This window comes from Grampus griseus, assembly GCF_964374135.1.
Source record: "Grampus griseus genome assembly, chromosome: 8".
Classification (NCBI taxonomy): Eukaryota; Metazoa; Chordata; class Mammalia; order Artiodactyla; family Delphinidae; genus Grampus; species Grampus griseus.
The window spans coordinates 24,658,916-24,680,653 of record NC_139002.1 but is presented as its reverse complement, the minus strand read 5'-3'; the positions used below and the strand labels follow the sequence as shown (position 1 = coordinate 24,680,653).

General features: G+C 37.0%; 1 protein-coding gene across 3 annotated transcripts in view; it reads left to right on the top strand.

The window, feature by feature from the left end:
• The window catches only part of ATM (ATM serine/threonine kinase), a gene marked incomplete at its 5' end in the record, with an annotated part of 136,091 nt that overhangs the window by 58,851 nt on the left and 55,502 nt on the right, over positions 1-21,738 (top strand). For all 3 annotated transcript variants that reach the window (XM_082660331.1, XM_082660332.1, XM_082660330.1), the window contains 8 exons: positions 6,530-6,704; positions 7,249-7,413; positions 8,231-8,363; positions 9,718-9,813; positions 11,976-12,147; positions 14,916-15,057; positions 16,227-16,403; positions 21,264-21,441. In XM_082660331.1, coding sequence (XP_082516457.1) covers positions 6,530-6,704; positions 7,249-7,413; positions 8,231-8,363; positions 9,718-9,813; positions 11,976-12,147; positions 14,916-15,057; positions 16,227-16,403; positions 21,264-21,441 — 1,238 coding nt within the window. The remainder of the gene's footprint in view (positions 1-6,529; positions 6,705-7,248; positions 7,414-8,230; positions 8,364-9,717; positions 9,814-11,975; positions 12,148-14,915; positions 15,058-16,226; positions 16,404-21,263; positions 21,442-21,738) is intronic.

Below are 21,738 nucleotides of genomic sequence, written 5' to 3'. Positions count from 1 at the left end.
TTTTCTTCTCTGATTGCTGTGGCTAGGACTTCCAAAACTATGTTGAATAAGAGTGGCGAGAGTGGACATCCTTGTCTTCTTCCTGATCCTAGTGGAAATGCTTTCAGTTTTTCAACATTGAGTATGATGCTTGCTGTAGGTTTGCCATATTTAGCCTTTATTATGTTGAGGTTGGTTCCCTCTATGCCCATTTTGTGGAGAGTTTTTATCATAAATGGGCGTTGAATTTTGTCAAAAGCTTTTTCTGCACCTATTGAGATAATCGCGTGGCTTTTATTCCTTAATTTGTTAATGTAGTGTATCACATTGATTGATTTGTGTATATAGAAGAATCCTTGTATCCCTGGGATAAATCCCGCTTGATCATAGTGTATGATCCTTTTAATGTGCTGTTGGATTGTGTTTGCTAGTATTTTGTTCAGGATTTTTGCATCTACGTTCATCAATGGTATTGGTCTATAATTTTCTTTTTTTGTGATATCTTTGTCTGGTTTTGGTATCAGGGTGATGGTGGCTTCGTAGAATGAGTTTGGGAGTGTTTCTCCCTGTGCAATTTTTTGGAAGAGTTTGAGAAGTATTGGTGTTAGCTCTTCTCTAAATGTTTGATAGAATTTGCCTCTGAAGCCATATGGTCCTGGACTTTTGTTTGTTGGAAGATTTTAAAGTATGGTTTCAATTTCATTACTCATGACAGGTCTGTTTATATTTTCTAATTCTTTCTTGTTCAGTCTTGGCAAATTGTACCTTTCCAAGATTTTGTCCATTTCTTCATGGTTGTCCATTTTATTGGCATACAGTTGTTGGTAGTAGTCTCTTATAATCCTTTGTATTTCTGCAGTGTCAGTTGTGATTTCTCCTTTTCACTTCTAATTTTATTGATTTGTGTCCTCTCCCTTTTTCTCCTGATGAGTCTGGCTAAGGGTTTATCAATTTTGTTTATCTTCTCAAAGAACCAGCTTTTAGTTTTATTGATCTTTGCTGTTGTTTCTTTCGTTTCCATTTCATTTGTTTCTGCTCTGATCTTTATGATTTCTTTCCTTCTACTGACTTTGGGTTTTCTTTGTTCTTCTTTCTCTAGTTGTTTTAAGTGTAGGGTTAGATAGTTTATTTGAGATTTTTCTTGTTTCTTGAGGTGAGATTGAATTGCTATAAACTTCCCTCTTAGAACTGCTCTTGCTGCGTCCCATAGGTTTTGGGTCGTCGTGTTTTCATTGTCGTTTGTTTCTGTGTATTTATTTCTTTGATTTCTTCAGTGATCTCTTGGTTATTTAGTAGTGCACTTTTTAACCTTCATGTATTTTGTTTTTTACATCTTTTTTCCTGTAATTGATTTCCAGTTTCATAGTGTTGTGGTTAGAAAAGATGCCTGTTACGATTTCAGTTTTCTTAAATTTTCCGAGGCTTGACTTGTGACCCAAGATGTGATGTATCCTGGAGGATGTTCCATGTGCACTTGAGAAGAAAGTGTATTCTGCCACTTTTGGATGGAATATTCTGTAAATATAAAGTAGATCTGTCTGGTATGTTGTGTCATTTAAAGCTTGTGTTTCCTTATTTATTTTCTGTTTGGATGATCTGTCCATTGGCGTAAGTGGGGTGTTAAAGTCCCCTACTATTATTGTGTTACTGTCAATTTTTCCTTTCATGGTTGTTAGCATTTGCCTTATGTATAGAGGTGTTCCTATGTTGAGTGCATAAATGTTTATAATTGTTATATCTTCTTCTTGGATTTATCCTTTAATAATTATGTAGTGTCCCTCCTTATCTCTTGTAACAGTCTTTATTTTAAAGTCTTATTTTATGTGATCCGAGTATTGCTACTCCAGCTTTCTTTTGATTTCCATTTGCATGGAATATCTTTTTCCATCCCTTCACTCTTAGTCTGTATGGTCCCTAGGTCTGAAGTGGGTCTCTTGTAGACAGCGTATATATGGGTCTGGTTTTTATATCCATTCAGCCAGTCTGTGTCTTTTGGTTGGGGCCTTTAATCCATTTACATTCAAGGTTATTATCGATATGTATGTTCCTATTACCATTTTCTTAATTGTTTTGGGTTTGTTTTTGTGGGTCTTTTTCTTCTCTTGTGTTTCCTGCTTAGAGAAGTTTCTTTAGCATTTGTTGTAAAGCTGGTTTGGTGATGCTGAATTCTCTTAGCTTTTGCTTGTCTGAAAAGCTTTTGTCTTCTCCATTGAATCTGAATGAGGTCTTTGCTGGGTAGAGTAATCTTGGTTGTAGGTTTTTCTCTTTCATCACTTTAATTACATCCTGCCACTCCCTTCTGGCCTGCAGAGTTTCTGCTGAAAAATCAGCTGATAATCTTATGGTATGTTATTTTTTGTTTTTCCCTCGCTGCTTTTAATATTTTTTCTTTGAATTTAATTTTTGTTAGTTTGATTAATATATGTGTTGGTGTGTTTTTCCTAAGGGTTATCCTGCATGGGACTCTCTGTGCTTCCTGGACTTGCGTGACTTTACTTGCCCATGTTATGGAAGTTTTCAACTATGATCTCTTCAAATATTTTCTCAGACCCTTTTTTTTTCTTTTCTTTTCTGGGACCCTTATAATTCTAATGTTGGTGTGTTTATTGTTATCCCAGAGGTCTTTGAGATTGTCTTCAATTCTTTTCATTCCTTTTTCTTTATTCTGCTCCTTGGCAGTTATTTCCACCATTTTGTCTTCCAGCTCACTTATTCGTTCTTCTGCCTCTGTTATTCTGCTACTGATTCCTTCTAGTATATTTTTCATTTTAGTTATTGTGTTGTTCATCTCTGTTTGTTTGTTCTTTAGTTCTTCTAGATCTTTGTTAAACATTTCTTGTATTTTCTCATTCTGTGCTTCCATTCTGTTTCCGAGATTCTGGATCATCTTTGCTATCATTACTCTGAATTCTTTTTCAGGTAGATTGCCTATTTCCTCTTCATTTATTTGGTCTTGTAGGTTTTTACTTTGTTCCTTCATCTGTGACGTATTTTTTTGCCATCTAATTTTTTTTTTTTTTATGAGTAGGACTGTGTTCCTGGTTTACTGGTTGTTTGGCCTGAGGCTTGTAACACTTGAGTTTGTAGGCTATTGGGTAGAGCTGGGTCTTGGTGCTGAGATGAGGAGCTCTGTGAGACCTCACTCCAATGAATATTCCCTGGGGTCTGAGGTTTTCTGTTAGTCCAGTGTTTCAGACTTGGAACCCCACCACAGGAGCTTCCACCCAACCCCGGGCTCGCCAGTCAAGATCCCACAAGCCCCGTGGGGTGGCAGGAAGAAAAAAGAAAGAGCAATAACAAAGTAAAAAATAAAATTATACTAGGAAACTAACAGATATGTTAGAAAGAATGTAAAAATAAAAATATAGATGAATCAACCACCAGAAGGTACATCAGTACCACCATAGTAAAAAAGAGGAGGAGGGAAAAGGAGAAAAAAAAAAAGGTGGGGCTTCCCTGGTGGTGCAGTGGTTGAGAGTCCGCCTGCCAATGCAGGGGACACAGGTTCATGCCCCGGTCCGGGAAGATCCCACATGCCGCTGAGCGGCTCTGCCCGTGAGCCATGGCCGCTGAGCCTGCGCGTCTGGAGCCTGTTGCTCCGCAACGGGAGAGGCCACAACAGTGAGAGGCCCGCGTATGGCAGAAAAAAAAAAAAAAAGGTGGAGGGCGGGAGGGGGAAGGCATTGGCTGTGGAGAGTGGGCCCTAAGCAAGGGGGAGGTTTGGGTGGTGGGCAGGGCCAATGCTCAGGACCCACAACACTGGAAAAAGCCTTGGGGGCTGTGGGGGGTGGGGCTTAGGCTCAAGGAACTGAAGGGCCCCAGGTGTGCCCCCCACCCCTTGTCTCAGGCGGCAGGGGATTATCTGGGAGCCCAGCAGGCTTCCTGGGCTTGAGTGGGAGGGTCAAACACCCTCCTCTCCTCTCCTGCTCCTCTGGTCTGGGGTCTGGGAGGGCCCCTACCGCCTCTGTCTCCTGATCTCCCCGGCGTCCCTCCTATGCCCGCAGGACCAATGCAGCCGGGCAGGGGTGTGAAGGGGGGCCTTGTAGGGCAGGGGACTGGCCTGGGAGCTCAGGAGCCTCCCAGTGCCCGAGTGAGGCCATTGCCCACCACTCCTCTCCCTCTCCTCCCCAAGGGCCCCTCCCACCTGCCACTCCTGATCTCCCTGGCCTCCCTCCTATGCCCCCAGGACGCACGTGGCCTGGTTGGGCTTTGGAGGGGGGAAACCAGCTTGGGAGCTCAGCAGGCCCCCCGGCCCGAGTGGGCCAGGCAGTTGCCCTATGCTCCTCGCTTGCTCTTCCCAGAGAGTCCCTCCCACCTGCCTCTCCTGATCTCCCCAGCCTCAGGGGCGCCGATCTTGTCTCGCCTCCGCTTCTCCCCACCTCGGTCCCCCTATGTTCTGCTGGTTCACTCTGGGGTTCCTCTTGTCTCCTTGGGGTTCAGAGTCCCCCAGCAGCAGCCAGCAGGCACCCTAGTTGTTGGGAGACACTAACTCCGCGTCTTCCCACACCGCCATCTTGACTCCTGCCCTGATGTGTATCCTTTTAATGCACTGTTAGATTCAGTTTGCTGGTATTTTGTTGAGGAGTTTTGCATATATATATATATGTGTATATATATATTCATCAGAGTATTAGAGACTATAATTTTCCTGTGGTGTCTTTATCATACTTTTGTATCAGAGAAATGCTGGCCTCATAAAATGAGTTAGGAAGTATTCCCTCCTGTTCCCTTTTCTGGAAGAGTTTGAGGTGTTAATTCTTAAGTGTTTATAGTGTTCTTCAAGTCTTTCTTCTTTTTTAATGTAGCTGTTTACTGTAACATAGTTTCCTCTCAGCACTGCCCTTGCTGAATCCCATTAGTTTTGGTATGCTGTATCTTCATTTTCATTTGTCTTTAAGCTCTTTTAGCATGTTTAAGACAGTTGTTTGACAATGTCTTTGTCTAATAATTCCAGTCCGACCTTCCTTGGGAACTGTTTTAGTCAATGTATTTTATTCCTTTGAAGGGTCCATACTTTCCTATTTCTTTGAATGCCTTGTGATTTTTTTGTTGAAACTGGACATTTTACTATTATGATATATTACCTGTGGAAATCAGATTTTCCCCTTCCCCAAGGTTTGACTTTTTTTTTTTTGAATTGTTGAAGGCTGTAGTGGTACATTTGTTTCATGAATTTACTCAACTGTTTTTCTAGAGAGCGTATTCCTTGCCATTGTAGTCACTGAAGACTGTTGCTTAACTTGCGTTCAGGTAGCGTTTTGACAGAGATTTCCTTGAATACCAAGAGCCAAAGAGAGAGAAAGAGAGAGAGAAAGCTTTCCTAGTCTTTGCAGATTGGCTCTGTGTTAAGACTCTCCTTCAGCATTTAGCTCGGCTTGCACTGAGCCTAAGGTTAAGCCCAAAGTGAAAGATTATGGTCTTCTTAGGTAGTTTTTGAGCAAGTACCTTACCCTGGGCAGGTGTGTGACTTTATAAATTCTCTGAAAATGTGAGTAAATTTTTTTTTAAATTTATTTTTGGCTGTGTTGGGTCTTCGTTGCTGCATGTGGGCTTTCTCTAGTTGCGGCGAGCAGGGGCTACTCTTCGTTGCGGTGCATGGGCTTCTCATTGGGGTGCCTTCTCTTGTGGAGCACAGGCTCTAGGTACGTGGGCTTCGGTAGTTGTGGCACGTGGGCTCAGTAGTTGTGGCTCGCAGGCTCTAGAGCACAGGCTCCGTAGTTGTGGCGCATGGGCTTCGTTGCTCCACGGCATGTGGGATCATCCCGGACCAGGGCTCGAACCCGTGTCCCCTGCCTTGGCAGGCAGATTCTTAACCACTGCTCCACCAGGGAAGCTCAATGTGAGTGATTGTGAGTGTTCTAACTTTACAAGGAAACTCTCTCTCTAGCTTTTCATCCTAGGCATTAGGCAGTCTGTTATCCCAGGCAGCTGTGGGTTGTTGGTTAGCCTTAACAAGCAGTGTTTTCAAGCAGTGCCCTCAGCTTTTCCAGCCTGTAGGAGACCCAAGTTAGGAAAAACAAGAGCCAAGCACCTTACATTAGTCCTTCAGGTAGCTCCCAGACAGGTTAAGAACAGATATACACTATCATTTGTGAATAAAATATGCTCTGCTCCCTTCAGAACTAAGGACCAGGATCCCACATTGGAAATGGGGACTGCAATTTTCATGACTATTGCCAGGCTGGGGGCGTCATGGGGCAAGGGCAAGTAAAATCACCACAAAGCTTTCCTAGTTTTTAAGTTTCCTTTTTCTTGATATCAACGATTGCTTGATTGCTGTAAACTTTTGACTGTTTTACAGAATTCTAACAAAGCTCTTACAGTTTGCTTGTTTTTCAGTGTTTCTGTCAGGGGAGCTTGGAGCTTCCTACTGTGTCATTTTGCTGATGTCACTTCTCTTTTTGGGTTTTAAACTACTAAGGACTTAGATGTGAAAGTGACTTTTATGTCAAGCCACATCAGAATTAGAGCTGTTGAATAAAAGTGACTTTTGAATGAGTTTATGTCAAAGTAGTGTCCTAGAACTTACTGTTTTTTTCCCCTGTGTTAGGCCTTCTCATTTCATGGATGTGTCATTACGTAGCTTCTCCCTTTGTTGTGACCTGTTAAGCCGGGTTTGCCACACAGCAGTAACTTACTGTAAGGATGCTTTAGAAAGTCATCTCCATGTTATTGTTGGTACACTTATACCCCTTGTGGATGATCAGATGGAGGTTCAGGAACAGGTAATTTCCCAAATCATATTCAAAATGATATTTGAAATACATTGATAAAGTATTGTTGGAAGGAGCTGAGTGTTTTATGTTTACTTGGTGTAATCAGTAATTTTAGTGGAAATATTCTTTGAAAAATGGTGGGGAAAACATTCTCAGTGAATTAATCCTTGTAATCATTTAATTACAGAGCACCTAGTAATTTTGATCTAATAAATAACCTGATTTCTATCTCTTACTTATGCTGAAGTGTAGAGGTAGTCAAAACTAAGGATGTAGTTCACTCCACTATGATGGTGTGTGAGGTATTACTTATATAAAATGTTTCAGTAGTATTGACAACTGTATACCTCAGTGTCCATCCTGTAATAAAGGCCTTACATATTTGTTGAATTATTTGAAAGCACAGAAACGGTAGTAGCTGGGTGCCTTAGAAGTGATTTTATCTGAACAAGTAGAGTTTTTTATCATTTATTACAATGGCTTTGCTTGTTTTACTTTAAAATATAATTAATCCATTTCTCCTCATGATTTTTTCTTTTTTAATTATGTTTAGGTATTGGACTTGTTGAGATACTTAGTGATTGATAACAAGGATAATGAAAATCTCTATATCACGATTAAACTTTTAGATCCTTTTCCTGACCATGTTGTCTTTAGAGATTTGCGTATTACTCAGCAGAAAATCAAATACAGTAGAGGACCCTTTTCACTTTTGGAGGTAATAATTATTCCATAATATTGCTATTTTGTATTAGAGAGGTTGTACCTCTAATGCTCTGAAAGTAAACCAGTCTTTTTTAAAAATTGTGATTAAAGAAAACATAACATGAAATCTGTCCTCTTAGCAGATAAAAAACTGAATCTTAATACATACTCTTGCATTGCAGTAAAAGTGTAAATTCAAAATTTCTTGAAAAAGATCTGAATTTAAGTATTGAAGAAATATGATATAAAATATGCTTGATTTTCATACACATAAGATTCATTAATATCTCAAAATTACCATCTGACCCTCTGTCGGACAATATAATGTTTGAATTAGAAAAGATATGTAACTTTCTGAAGAGTTTTTCAAGTTTTAATCTTGTTTTAACCTTTATAAACTTCAAAACTATGTTCAGATAGATTTTTCTTTATAAATCTTATTATAATTTTAAAATTATACTCTACATTTGACTATAATCAGTATGAAAATGTGGTTAAATATATTAAGATAAAACTAGAGTTGCAATACTAAATAAATAGAAATTTAAGCTTTTCCCTCTGAGTATGCTATAACAATCTTAAACTCTGAATACTGTATCATGAGAGAGTCTATTGCAATTTAAATGTTTAAAACATTGTAGGAAAAAAAAAAACATTGTAGGATTTGAAGTGAAATAAGTAATTTATTTCTACCTTGTTTGGTAGTAACAGTATTATGAATCAGTATCTGTAGAAGGCACTAATTTTAAAAAATTTTTGAGTTTTATTTTACAGACTCAACCAATACATGTCAAAAGCAAGTTACATTTTTAGCTGATTTTCTCTTTTAGGAAATTAACCATTTTCTCTCAGTAAATGTTTATGATGCACTTCCATTGACAAGGCTTGAAGGATTGAAGGATCTTCGAAGACAACTAGAGCAACATAAAGATCAGATGATGGATCTTATGAGAGCATCTCAGGGTACTAATATTAATGACTTGGGTTATTTGTACCCATTTCTTTTTGAAAGAATCTTTTATAAATTCTTGCTCTTGGTTTAGTTGCCACAGATTTAGTTCATTTCAGACCCCCATCAGTTCTCATTTAGTTATGAAAGACTTCCTAAGTGGTCTCCTCACCTTGAACTACTCCCATTTTATCCGTTCTCTGCACCTCTGCCAGAATGATTTCTCTAAGTCCAAATCATATTATTTTACTGCTTAAAAAATGTTAACAATTTGCTACTGCCTAAAAGAAAAATTTGAATTCCTTAGAGCAGGCATGCAAGGTAATTTGTGTCTGCCTACTACCCCAATTTATTTAAATAAAAGAAATGTTATTTTTCATTTTATTTTAAACATCTTAGCCATGTATGTGTTTTGTGTGTATGTATATATGTATATATGTGTGTGTTTTGTATATATACACATATTTATATGTGTTTCTAGGTTTTTGGTGTTTTTACTTAAAAATCCATTTTATTTTGATTTGATTTGAGTTTAGATTATTATAGTACTGCACTTGGTGGAAACTCTTTCTGCTTATGTTTTGATTTTCATCTTCCTGAGCTCATTGACTTCATGTTTCTATTGTGATATTTTTATCCTCAGTACTTTTAAAAATTAATTTTGTTTCGACCATCCGAAATCTGAGTTTCTAGTATATTTGTTCTTGAGATAGGTGTATATATATATATATATATATATATATATATATAAACATGAACCCCTCTTTCTATCTCCTGTTCTTGTGTGTTTGGGTATTTTATTGATCCAGACCAATATAGCCAATAGATGTTTATAGCTATTTAAATTTAAATGAATTAAAATTCAATAAAATATAAAGTTAAATTTCTTTGTTGTATTAGCACATGTCAAATTCTCTGTAGTAACATGTGGCTCGTGGCTGTCTTTGGACAGCACAGATTATAGACCATTTTCATCATTGCAGAAAGTTCTGTTGGACAGTGCTGGTCTATTCTATATGCAAGAGGCTAAAAAACCAGGCATGCTCCCAAGGTTCCTTCTAGTTTAATGTTGAATGATTATGTGTTTCTAACTGTGATTTGGCTAAGGTATTGATTTCTCTGCACAACGTAAGATATTTTTCTCTCTCTGTCTGCCAAATATTGCTGATCATTTTTACATGATTCTCTTTAAGAAGAAAGTTCAGATACATTCATTCACCTCATATTTTTGAAATGCTCACAATTGAAAATCTTTTTTAAAAACTTTGTAAAAGTTTTCTAGTCACACAATTTAATATATGAGCATAGTATAAAGAAAAGTGTTGTCTTCACTGTGGCTTAAACTAATATTTTCAAAACTGCTTCTAGATAACCCTCCAGATGGCGTAATGGTGAAGCTAGTTGTCAGCTTGTTGCAGTTATCCAAGATGGCAGTAAACCACACTGGTGAAAGAGAAGTTTTAGGTAAACTGTTTGGCTGAGTGAATATGAGTTTTTTTGTTTGGATGGTCATCTTCATAGCATTTTAAAAATCAGTAAAAGTTTGTTACTTGGAATATTGGGGAAATGTGAGAGGCTTTTTATATTTCTGTTTAGTTCAAGTCTCCCTAAGCAGCCCTCCTTTCATATTTTCCTCCCTTAGACATTCATATAAAGTAAAAAGTTAGTGATTAACACATGTGCATAACTGTTAATTTGAAAATGCCTTGTGAATATTTAGGAAAGTCAGAAAAACCTATTTGTAGCATTAAGTTGCAAATAAATTGACTTCTGATACATTTTATAGATATAACTGACTGGTACTTAATATCTTTTTTATATAACAGAAAGAATGAGGACTTGGAGGGCTATATTAAGCTCAGATATTAAAACCATATTCAAGTCCTTTTCTACCACCATTTGGGGGTAACCTAATGTAAGATAAATAGCCAGCATCATACCTGGTATAGGTGTTTTATATTTGGTGATCACAGGATGGAAAACATCACATGATTAAAGTCAGCTTGAAGTTGTCATGAAATAATTGCTTCAAATAAGAAAAGTGGGGGGCTTCCCTGGTGGCGTAGTGGTTGGGAATCCACCTGCCGATGCAGGGGACATGGGTTTGTGCCCCGGTCCGGGAAGATCCCACATGCCGCGGAACGGCTGGGCCCGTGAGCCATGCTAAGCCTGCATGTCCGGAGCCTGTGCTCCGCAACAGGAGAGGCCACAGCAGTGAGAGGCCCGCGTACTGCAAAAAAAAAAAAAAAAAAAGAAAGAAAAGTGGGAGAAGTAAGAGATGCTTCACAGATTCTACTGTCTTTCAACAGAGTCTTTCTTAACTTCTCAGTGGAGGTCTAGTGTCTAGGGTACTTCTTTTCTTGTAAATTTTTTATAGAAATATATCTTACATATAGAAAAGTCGCAAGTATATAACTTGAAGAATTTTTTGCAAAGAGAACACACCTGTGCATCTAGCACCCAGACCAAGAAACAGAACCTTATCAGTACTCTAGAACTTTCCTTTGACCAAGGAATTTACCCTTTGTCCATAGTAGCACTGCTTCTGGGGACAAATGTCACTTGCTACAGGAGGCCTAAGTGGCTTTCCTACATAGCATAAAATCTTAGTGATTAGTACCCACAGCTAATGTCATATTTAATGGTGAAAGACTGAATATCTTCCTCAGATCAGTAATGAGCCAAAGTTGCCCACTGCTATTCACCATTGTACTGGAAGTTATAGCCAGAGCAATTGAACAAAAACTGGAAAGCAAAGAAGTAAAAACTATCTCTATTCACAGATGACATTACTGTATATATATATAGAAAGTCCCAGAAAATCTATAGGAAAGTTACTATAAGAGAGGTAATAAATGAATTCAGCCAAGTTGCAGGATACAAGATCAACACACAAAATTCATTTGTGTTTCTGTACACCAGCAATGAACAATCTAAGAAGAAAATTCCATTCCATTTACAATTCCATTTATAATAGCATCTAAGAGAATTAAATACCTGGGATAATTTTAGTTAAGGAGGTGAAAGACTTGTGCACATTCTGTTTTTTAGAAGTAAGACACTAAGTACAGCCCACACGCAAGGGAAGAATTAGGCTCCACCTTTTGAAAGGAGGACTATCAAATAATTTTTTAACATGTTTTATTAAATTCCATCATGACTGGGAAAGAACATGAGGGGGCCCTCTGGCATCTTGAAAACATCTATCTTCATCTGGGTAGTGATAATACAGGTGGGAAAGAAATTGTGTTTTCCTGCATGTATGTGTATGTGTGTGTGTGTGAATTTTCACTGATCTGAGTATTTAAGATTTGTGGTCTTTATGTAATACCCCCCAGAAAATTGATACTCGCATACAGCTGCTATATTTAGACTTTCCTTAAAAACTACATTCTACTAGTTAATCTATCTCTTGGATATGATTTTATAGGGGAAAATATTGCCGACATGGATGATATGTAAAGGAAATGATACAGTATTTTGTAGCTTCTTTAATCTATTCAACATCTTTGAGAAAACACTTAAATCTTAACGGATGACAAAACATATTTTTGAAATTAGAAAATTTCTGTTTTATGTATGATCTCTTAGCTATAACTTTACTGAAATGGAATTTCTATATATAGAGGCTGTTGGAAGCTGCTTGGGAGAAGTGGGTCCTATAGATTTCTCTACAATAGCTATACAATATAGTAAAGATACATCTTATACCAAGGCCCTTGAGTTATTTGAAGATAAAGAACTTCAGTGGACCTTCATAATGCTGACCTACCTGAATAATACACTGGTAGAAGATTGGTGAGTATTTAATGATACCTTGTACCTGATAGCACTTAATCTGACATTCAAGATTGATACCTCATATGAATTAGCATTTCCAATAACTAAAGCATTCTCCTTTTAGTTGCCATACTTTCAGTCTTAAATATTTAATGAATATCATTGTATTTTTATTAATTCACATAATTACTAAAACCCTACTGCTATATGCCAGGTAACTTGGTATAGTGATAGATATACCAGACAAGATCCATGTTAAATTTTAGTGAGAGTAGACTAGACAAACAATATGAAAACTACCAAGTGGTTCCACACAAAACATTAAGATAGGGGAATGTAAATGGGGTTATTTTGTGCACTTGTCAGAATCAAAGGTGCCACTCTCCTCCTGGCTAGACATTTTGATCCTTTTAAAATAAGTCATAGAGCAGAAATTTTTTAACTCCAAAAGTCTTAAGCTAATCAGACAGGGCTTTCTTTTGCCCATTAATACATAAAATGCAAAACAAAATTGCAACAGATAGTATAATTTCAGCTTGCTGATTATGAGATTACTTTTTCTCCGTCTTCCACTCCCCATTTATCTATTTATTTGCAGTTATCTATTTATTATTTACAGATCCTTGAACAATGTGGGGGTTGGGATGCTTGACCCTTTGCTCAGTGGAAAATTCATGTATAATTATAGTTGGCCCTCCCTATCCGTGGTTCTTCATCCGAGGAGTCAACCAACTGCAGATTGTGTAGTACTGTAGTATTTACTGTTGAAAAAAATCCATGTATAAGTGGACCTGTACAGTTCAAATCCTCGTTGTTCAAGGGCCAGATGTATTTATTTTGATATATTTGAGCACCTTATCACCACCATTTTTGGAGATTGGGTTCAAAGGATTTTTGCCCACAATTGGGCATCGTTTTAAGTAAATAGGTATTTTGCATCCGTTTCCCTATAACACCCCCCGCTTCTCTTGGGGAATAAATGATTGGCAATAATGTCTACCTGCTCTGTTTTTAATTGTTGATTTAATTTACGTGTATCTTTCACTCTTTTGTTGTTGTTGTTACAGTAAAAAGGCTGGTATGATTTCCTTCCCAACTTTTTATTATAAAAATTTTCAAGCCTACAGCAAAATTGAAAGAATTTTACAGTAAATACCCATATACTCACCACCTAGAGTCTTCCTAGATTCTACTATTATTATCCTTGCTTTATCACATTTAGCCATCTTCCTATCCATTTATTAATCTATCTCATTTTTAAAAATGTATTTCAAATTATATCTAGCACAGCTTTTGAAGAGATTTTCCACAGAAAATTTGCAAGCAGTGTTTCATTTGTTACACAGTAATTTGCAATTGGTTTTTCTGAAGAAGGTGCACAGAAATATTAGTGTGACTTAAACTTGAGAACCACAGGGATAGGTACAATTTGTTTTTCATGTCTTTTTTGTAAGAGGAAGAAAATCATTACATGTTTGAGGGGCCTCAGGTATACAAAGGGAATGTTGACCAAGGAACTCCCAGAATCATGGAAGACTTCTCTGAGGAAGTGTCATCTAGCTGATCTGAGTGACCAGGAATCAGCTAGAAGTTGATTAGGGATAAAATATTGCATACAGGGAATAGCTAGTATGGAAATAAGCTTCATGTGTTTGAGGATCAGAAAAAGCCTGGTATGGAAGAAGATGGTATGAAATGAAATTAGAAAGGTAGGACTAATTCTGATTAAAAAATTTGGATTTTATTTGAAATATATAGTGAAGCCATGGAGTTTTAAGCAGAATAGTGCCATGATGCAACTTACATTTTGACTCTGACATATATGGCAAATGGCTTGTGATAGGGCAAAAATGGAAACAGAAAGCTGATTATGAAACTATTGCAGTAGTCCAGAGGAGAAATCATGGTGACTTGGATAAGGGTGGCGGTAATGGAGATGAGATGGGACACGGATGGAACTAGGGTATGTTTTTAACATAGAGGCAGCAGGACGTGCTGATGAATTGGATGTGGAGGAGGGAAGGAAAGAAAGAGGAATGAGGGATGAATCCAAGTTTAGGGTTTATGCTTCTATGTCTTAAATTGAGACATAGAATTAAGCCTTTACTTGACAGCTCATCATCATTTATAGTATCAGGCTTTATAACATTTTTTGTCAGTTGTCATATTTTCAGTACTCTTGTATTGCAGCCCTCCTTTACTTAATTTTTTGCAAAAGAGAAGGACGTTCAATTTTTTATTAGAGGTTTTAGATGCCTTACCTAATGATTTCAACTAGCTTCTGGTCAGAATAAGTACATACTTACTGTTTGTTTAAAATTGTCCTAGACAATAATTTTATCATTTGTAGGGAAATTCCATTCTGTGTTACCCCAAATTATTTGTACCTCTTAGAGAAAATGGTATCAAAATATTTTTTTCTTGGGTGAATTAGTATTCTGTCATTCTTATTACTCATTCTTATTAGTCAATGTTATTCTGAAGTATTTCTTTTTATGAGTTTTTAATTTATAGTAGTCATAATATAAACTTTATTATATTGAATGAAGGGAATTGCTGTTACAGTGAGTAGTAACTCATGTTTACTCTAGGAATATTAAAAATCCTTTGATAATTTTTGCTTTGTTATAGAATTTTATAGATGTAAAATTTCCTAATAAACGTAAACATTTCCTAATATAAATTTAAAATTTTAGATTTTAATTTTTTCATTGGGAGTTGCTTAACATTCATCAAGATTAATAGTTGATATACTTTGTGGCATTTGAATTATATGTGTTTTTCAGTGTCAAAGTGCGATCAGCAGCTGTTACCTGTTTGAAAAGCATTTTAGCCACAAAAACTGGACATAGTTTCTGGGAGATTTATAAGATGACAAATGATCCCATGCTGATCTATCTACAGCCTTTTCGAACATCAAGGAAAAAGGTCTCTCAAATAATGAATGTTTATTGAATATCCACTATATCTAGAACAGTTCTATTTGCTGTGGGATATGAATATCATATTGCTTACTTACACTAACATTTAACCTTTCTTGGAAATAATTCTAGCTGTGCTTTTTGAATCGAAGGGATTTGTATTTTTAGTTATGGCAGTGTGGAAAAGCTGAGATAGGTAGCCTAAAGAAATAATGGTTGATTTGGGGGGATAGGAGGAGTTCTTTTTTATTTATTTATTTTTAATAGATCTTTATTGGAGTATAATTGCTTCACAATACTGTGTTAGTTTCTGTTGCACAACAAAGCGAATCAGCCATATGCATACACATGTCCCCATATTCCCTGGTAGGAGTTCTTAATGACAGGCTTTTTTTCTTTAGGAGTGGAAAACCCTTACTTTGATCCCATGAAAGCCGTTTATAGATATTGTGATCAACAAGCAAGTGTTTATTTCCATAGCAAGTTAAAGTATCACAACCCTCTAGTGAAATTTAAGATGGCCTATAGATTTCTCCCTTTTCCATGTTGATATCATAACAAGGTTCCACTAAAGATACTCTATGAAAGATACTTAAGAACTCTTACTTCTCCTTTATTTTGTTTAATATTTTCTTTTCATAAAGCAACTGAGAAATATGCTGTTAAGTTTTCACCAATTTAACTTCAGGGCTTACACCCATCGTTGAAATGATACTTTTAATGTATCGTAATATAATTTTGGTCTCAGTGAAATTATTGACAATATAAGCTATTAATAAAACTAATAGTATAACCTGTAAAACACTGTAGTTTTAACATTTTAAAATTTCATTTCATTCCAAAATCAACTCTGTATGGTAGATTTGGACTGGATTCATACATGAGACGGATGAGGCAGAGAATCTGTGATTTATTTAACATACCGCTAGTGAGCTAAGAGTAGAAGTTAAGTTTCCTGGTGTTCAGATCAGTAATTTTTCACCAGATGACTCTGCCTCTCATAAACATAAATGTATTTTAATTTTAAAAGGTAACTGATGCCTCAAGATTTAGTTTTAAGCATATTTAGTTTTATTTGGAAACAGATTTGTTTATTCCTAGATATTTGTTTGGCATAGGAACGGTAAAATGTATTTCTGGTTACCTTATTTACGTTTTCTCATCACTTTTTTCTAGTTTTTAGAAGTACCTAGACTTGACAAAGAAAGTCCTTTAGAAGGCTTGGATGATACAAGCCTGTGGATTCCTCAAAGTGAAAATCATGACATTTGGTTAAAGACACTGACTTGTGCTTTTTTGAATAGTGGAGGCACAAAAAGTGAAGTTCTTCAGTTATTAAAGCCAATGTGTGAGGTAAGAAGATTAATTAGTCTGACTTATTCCCTTTCTAACTTTGTTTTTTTCATTTGTGCTTTCTCATAATAATTTTCTTTGATGGTCTCATTCCATTTCTCTTTTGTGTGAATGTTCATGGCCTGTATATAAAAAGAGTGCTTTGTACTGCACATCATCTTCATGCAGCGTCACCTATACTCAGCTGTTGTGAATCCATCCAACAGGGTGTCTTTATTTAGCCAGAACTTTATGCAGTAGGTTTCAGCTGTGGGGTAGCTACATATTGGATGCTGTGTTAGTTTCTGCTGTAGAGCAAAGTGAATCAGTTATACATATACATATATCCGCTCTTTTTCCCTGTGCTATACAGTAGGTCCTTACTAGTTATCTATTTTATATATAGTAGTGTGTGTATGTTAATCCCAGTCTCCCAGTTTATGCCCCCCTCACTGTCTACCCTGGTAACCATAAGTTTGTTTTCTACATCTGTGACTGTATTTCTGTTTTGTAAATAAGACCATTTGTACCATATTATTAGGTTCCACATATAAGTGATATATGTTATTTGTCTTTCTCTGACTGACTTCACTCAATATGACAATCTCTAGGTCCATCCATGTTGCTACTACAAATGGCATTATTTCGTTCTTTTTTATGGCTGAGAGTAATATTCCATTGTATATATGTACGACATCTTTTTTTATCCATTCCTCTGTTGATGGAAATTTAGGTTGCTTCCATGTCCTGGCTATTGTAAATAATGCTGCAGTGAACATTGGGGTGCATGAATTGTTTCAGATTATGGTTTTCTCTGGATATATGCCCAGGAGTGGGATTGCAGAATCATATGGTAGCTCTATTTTTAGTTTTTTAAGGAATCTCCATACTGTTCTCCATAGTGGTTGTACCAATTTACATTCCCACCAGTAGTGTAAGAGGGTTCCCTTTTCTCCACACCCTCTCCAGCACTTATTGTTTGTACATTTTTTGATGATGGCCGTTCTGACTGTTGTGAAGTGATACCTCATTGTAGTTTTAATTTGCATTTCTCTGATAATTAGTGATGTTAAGCATCTTTTCATATGCTTTTTGGCCATCTGTATGTCTTCTTTGGAGAAATGTCTATTTTGATATTTTGCTCATTTGTTTTGATTGAGTTGTTTGTTTTTTTGATATTGAGCTGTATGGCCTATTTGTATATTTTGGAGCATAATCCCTTGTCTGTTGCTTCATTTGCAAATATTTTCTCCCATTCTGTGGGTTGTCTTTTCATTTGTTTATGGTTTCTTTTGCTGTGCAAAAGCTAAAAGTTTAATTAGGTCCCATTTGTTTATTTTTGTTTTTATTTTCATTGCTCTAAGAAGTGGATCAAAAAAGATCTTGCTGTGATTTATGTCAGAGAGTGTTCTGCCTGTGTTTTCCTCTAAGAGTTTTATAGTATCTGGCCTTAACATTTAGGTCTTTAATCCATTTTGAGCTTATTTTTGTCTATGGTGTTAGAGAGTGTTTTAATTTCATTCTTTTACATGTAGCTGTCCAGTTTTCCCAGCACCACTTATTGAAGAGACTGTCTTCTCCATTGTATATTCTTGCCTCCCTTGTCATAGATTAGGTTACCATAGGTGTGTGGGTTTATCTCTGGACTTTCTATCCTGTTCCAGTGATCTCTATTCCTGTTTTTGTGCCAGTACCATGCTATTTTGATTACTGTAGCTTTGTAGTTTCATCTGAGCTCAGGGAGCCTGATTTCTCCAGCTCTGTTTTTCATTCTCAAGATTGCTTTGGCTATTTGTGGTCTTTTGTGTTTCCATACAAATCGTAAAATTCTTTGTTCTAAATCTGTGAAAAATGCCGTTGGTAATTTGATAGAGATTGCACTGAATCTGTAGATTGCTTTTGGTAGTATAGTCATTTTGACAATATTGATTCTTCCAATCCAAGAGCATGGTATATCTCTCCATCTGTTTGTGTCATCTTTGATTTCTTTCATCAGTGTCTTATAGTTTTCTGAGTACAGGTCTTTTGCCTCCTTAGGTAGATTTATTCCTAGGTGTTTTGTTCTTTTTGATGCGATGCTAAATGGGATTGTTTCCTTGATTTTTCTTTCTGATCTTTTGTTGTTAGTGTATAGGAATGCAAGGGATTTCTGTGTATTAATTTTGTACCCTGCAACTTTAACAAATTCATTGATTAGCTCTAGTAATTTTCTGATAGCATCTTTAGAGTTTTCTGTGTATAGTAGTGTCATGTCATCTGCAAACAGTGACAGTTTACTTTTTCTTTTCCAATTTGGATTCCTTTTTCCTCTCTGATTGCCGTGGCTAGAACTTCCAGTACTGTGTTGAATAAGAGTGGTGAGAGTGGATATCCTTGTCTTGTTCCTGATCTTAAAGGAAATGCTTTCAGTTTTTCACCATTGAGAAAGATGTTTGCTGTGGGTTTGTCATATATGCCCTTTATTATGTTGAGGTAGGTTCCCTCTCCCTCTGGAGAGTTTTTATCCTAAATGGGTGTTGCATTTTGTCGAAAGCTTTTTCTGCTTGAATTCTGTGACATGCTTTCTTGAGTGAGAAAAGAGGTGTGGTTGCAGTTAGCATTGCTTTTTTATTTTGGGGGGTACACTACCATTTATTTCATTAGAGAGTAATGGTACCTGCCAAGGTCAAACAAAAAGTTTATACGCTTTTATCAAATGTATCATCTAAAACAACACAATGTGATGATGCTCTAAGACTTTAAAAGCTAACCTAATTTATAATACTGTCAAGCATGATTCAACAGAAGTATGAAAACAAAATATCTGACTAGTTAAACATCTACCAATTAAAAATAACTGATAAAGAAGTGAATATTTTGGTAAAGTACCCTATTGAAAGCAGTTTGTAAAGCAGTCTTTGTTTCTACAGAGAAAATGTTAACAGTGAATAAATCATCACACTCTGCAGTACTACACTGCGTTCGTAGCAGTTCAGAGGACTTATTCCCTCAGCTGCTGCAAGTGCTACCAGCTAGAACACCCTTCAGAATTGCCTTGATAATAGAGAGTTGCTTCACCCCAAATCATACCCTATTCCCAGGGCAACCTGCATTCAATGACTGGTTGACCTTAGAGTATAAAAGCTCTGTACCATTACCACAACTCAAGACGGCTCTGAAGGTCCATCTCAGCTTCTGAGCTCCCCACAGGGTTGGTGGAGGCCTTTGTTGCTGCCGCACCATACCCCAGCTTTTCCCTCACTCCAGTCCTGCTTCTTCCTTCCCTTCCTTCTACAGACATTGATCCCAAGAGCACTCCCTAGTAAACCTTCTGCACTGCATGCTGATCCTGCCTCTGTCTGGCATACTGGCATAGAGTTAAGCACCCTAACATGTGTTTGATATAATAAATAACATCTTCTGAAAAAAAAAGTGAGTGATACCCTGGATACACACACAACTCATTTCTCATTAATGAATAAACCTAAGATTTTTTAAACACTTTTTTAAAAAATAAATTTGTTTTATTTTATTATTTTTTTAATTTTTGGCTGTGTTGGGTCTTTGTTGCTGCGCACGGACCCTCTCCAGCTGTGGCGAGCAGAGGCCACTCGTGGTCGCAGTGCGTGGGCTTCTCATTGTGGTGGCCTCTCCCTTTGCGGAGCATGGGCTCCAGGCATGTGGGCTTCAGCAGCTGCGGCACACAGGCTCAGCAGCTGTGGCTCATGGACTCCAGAGCGAAGCTCCATAGTTGTGGCACACAGGCTTAGTTGCTCAGTGGCATGTGGGATCCTCCCGAACCAAGGCTCGAACCGTGTCCCCTGCATTGGCAGGTGGAGTCTTAACCGCTGCGCCACTGGGGAAGCCCGTAAGATTTTTAGAACATTCTGACTTTGGGCCAGAAGATAAAATGTTCCAAATATACATTCACACACACACACACACACACACACACACACACACACACAATTCTTAGTTACTTAACTTCTGTATTTCCAAAACTGGCTTTTTTTTTTTTTTTTTTTTTTTGTGGTACCGCGGGCCTCTCACTGTTGTGGCCTTTCCCGTTGTGGAGCACAGGCTCCGGATGCGCAGGCTCAGCGGCCATGGCTCACGGGCCTAGCCGCTCTGTGGCATGCGGGATCTTCCTGGACTGGGGCACGAACCCGTGTCCCCTGCATCGGCAGGCAGACTCTCAACCACTGCACCCCCAGGGAAGCCCCAAAACTGGCTTTTTGGTTTGTCTTTAGTTTGAAAGGGAAAAAGTGTACAATTGGTAATCAATAATCTGTTTCATGATGATGTCTTGGCAAAAATAAAGTTGAGTACTGTTTTAATGTATCACATATATTAAAGTAGTTTTCTGTACTTTGGAGTATACCACAAATAAGTACCCTAATTTTATGCCCAGAAATTGGGGTTTATTAAAAAGTAAACATTTTAACATGACTGTTGTAGCTCTTCACTGAATGTAGAAAATGTTCAAAAATCAAATTTTCAGCTTTTCTCTTAAATTTTGATCCCCATTTTCCCTTTTATCAAATTAGAAAACTGCTTCTGTTATTAGTAACACTTTTCAACTGTGAAATTTTTTTTACAGTAGTGACATAATTTCATTTGTCAACAATGTCCTATTTTATTATATGCAAGTGGCCTAGACTGAAAATGAACACTTGCAGTGTAATGTATAGGTTTGATTTAGATATTCTAGGTTAGTTTGATTTTTTTTTAACACTACCTAGTACACATGTTTTTTGTATGTTTTTTAGTAGTACATAGAGTTCATGACAGATTCATCTGTCATTTTTTAAAAAAGCTTAATATGTCAGTAACAGGGAATGAAAATTTTAAGTAAAATATTTTTACTGAAAACTATTGACTGGATGTATTTGTATATTCTAGGTGAAAACTGACTTTTGTCAGACTGTGCTTCCATACTTGATCCATGACATTTTAATCCAAGATACAAATGAATCATGGAGAAATCTGCTTTCTACACACATTCAGGGATTTTTCACTAACTGTTTCAGACACTGCTCAGAAACAAGCCGATCCACAACTCCTGCAAATTTGGATTCAGGTATTCTGTTAAATTTCTCAAATTTATACTGTTAACATCTCAGTTCTAGGGAAAAATAGTTTGAATCCCATCAAGGCCCTTGTAGGCTTAATTCCATAACCTCTAATCATCTGTTCTCTTATCTGTATAATGGAGATAAAAGTTGTAGCAAGTTTTTGATGAGGTAATGTATGTAAAACAACTAGTATACTTGATGCATAGTATCCCTTCAGTAAATATTGACTACTATTAATGGAGCAACTAATTGAGCATTCAGTGTATGTCAAGCACCATGCTTGGCACTGGCAGTGAGGATGT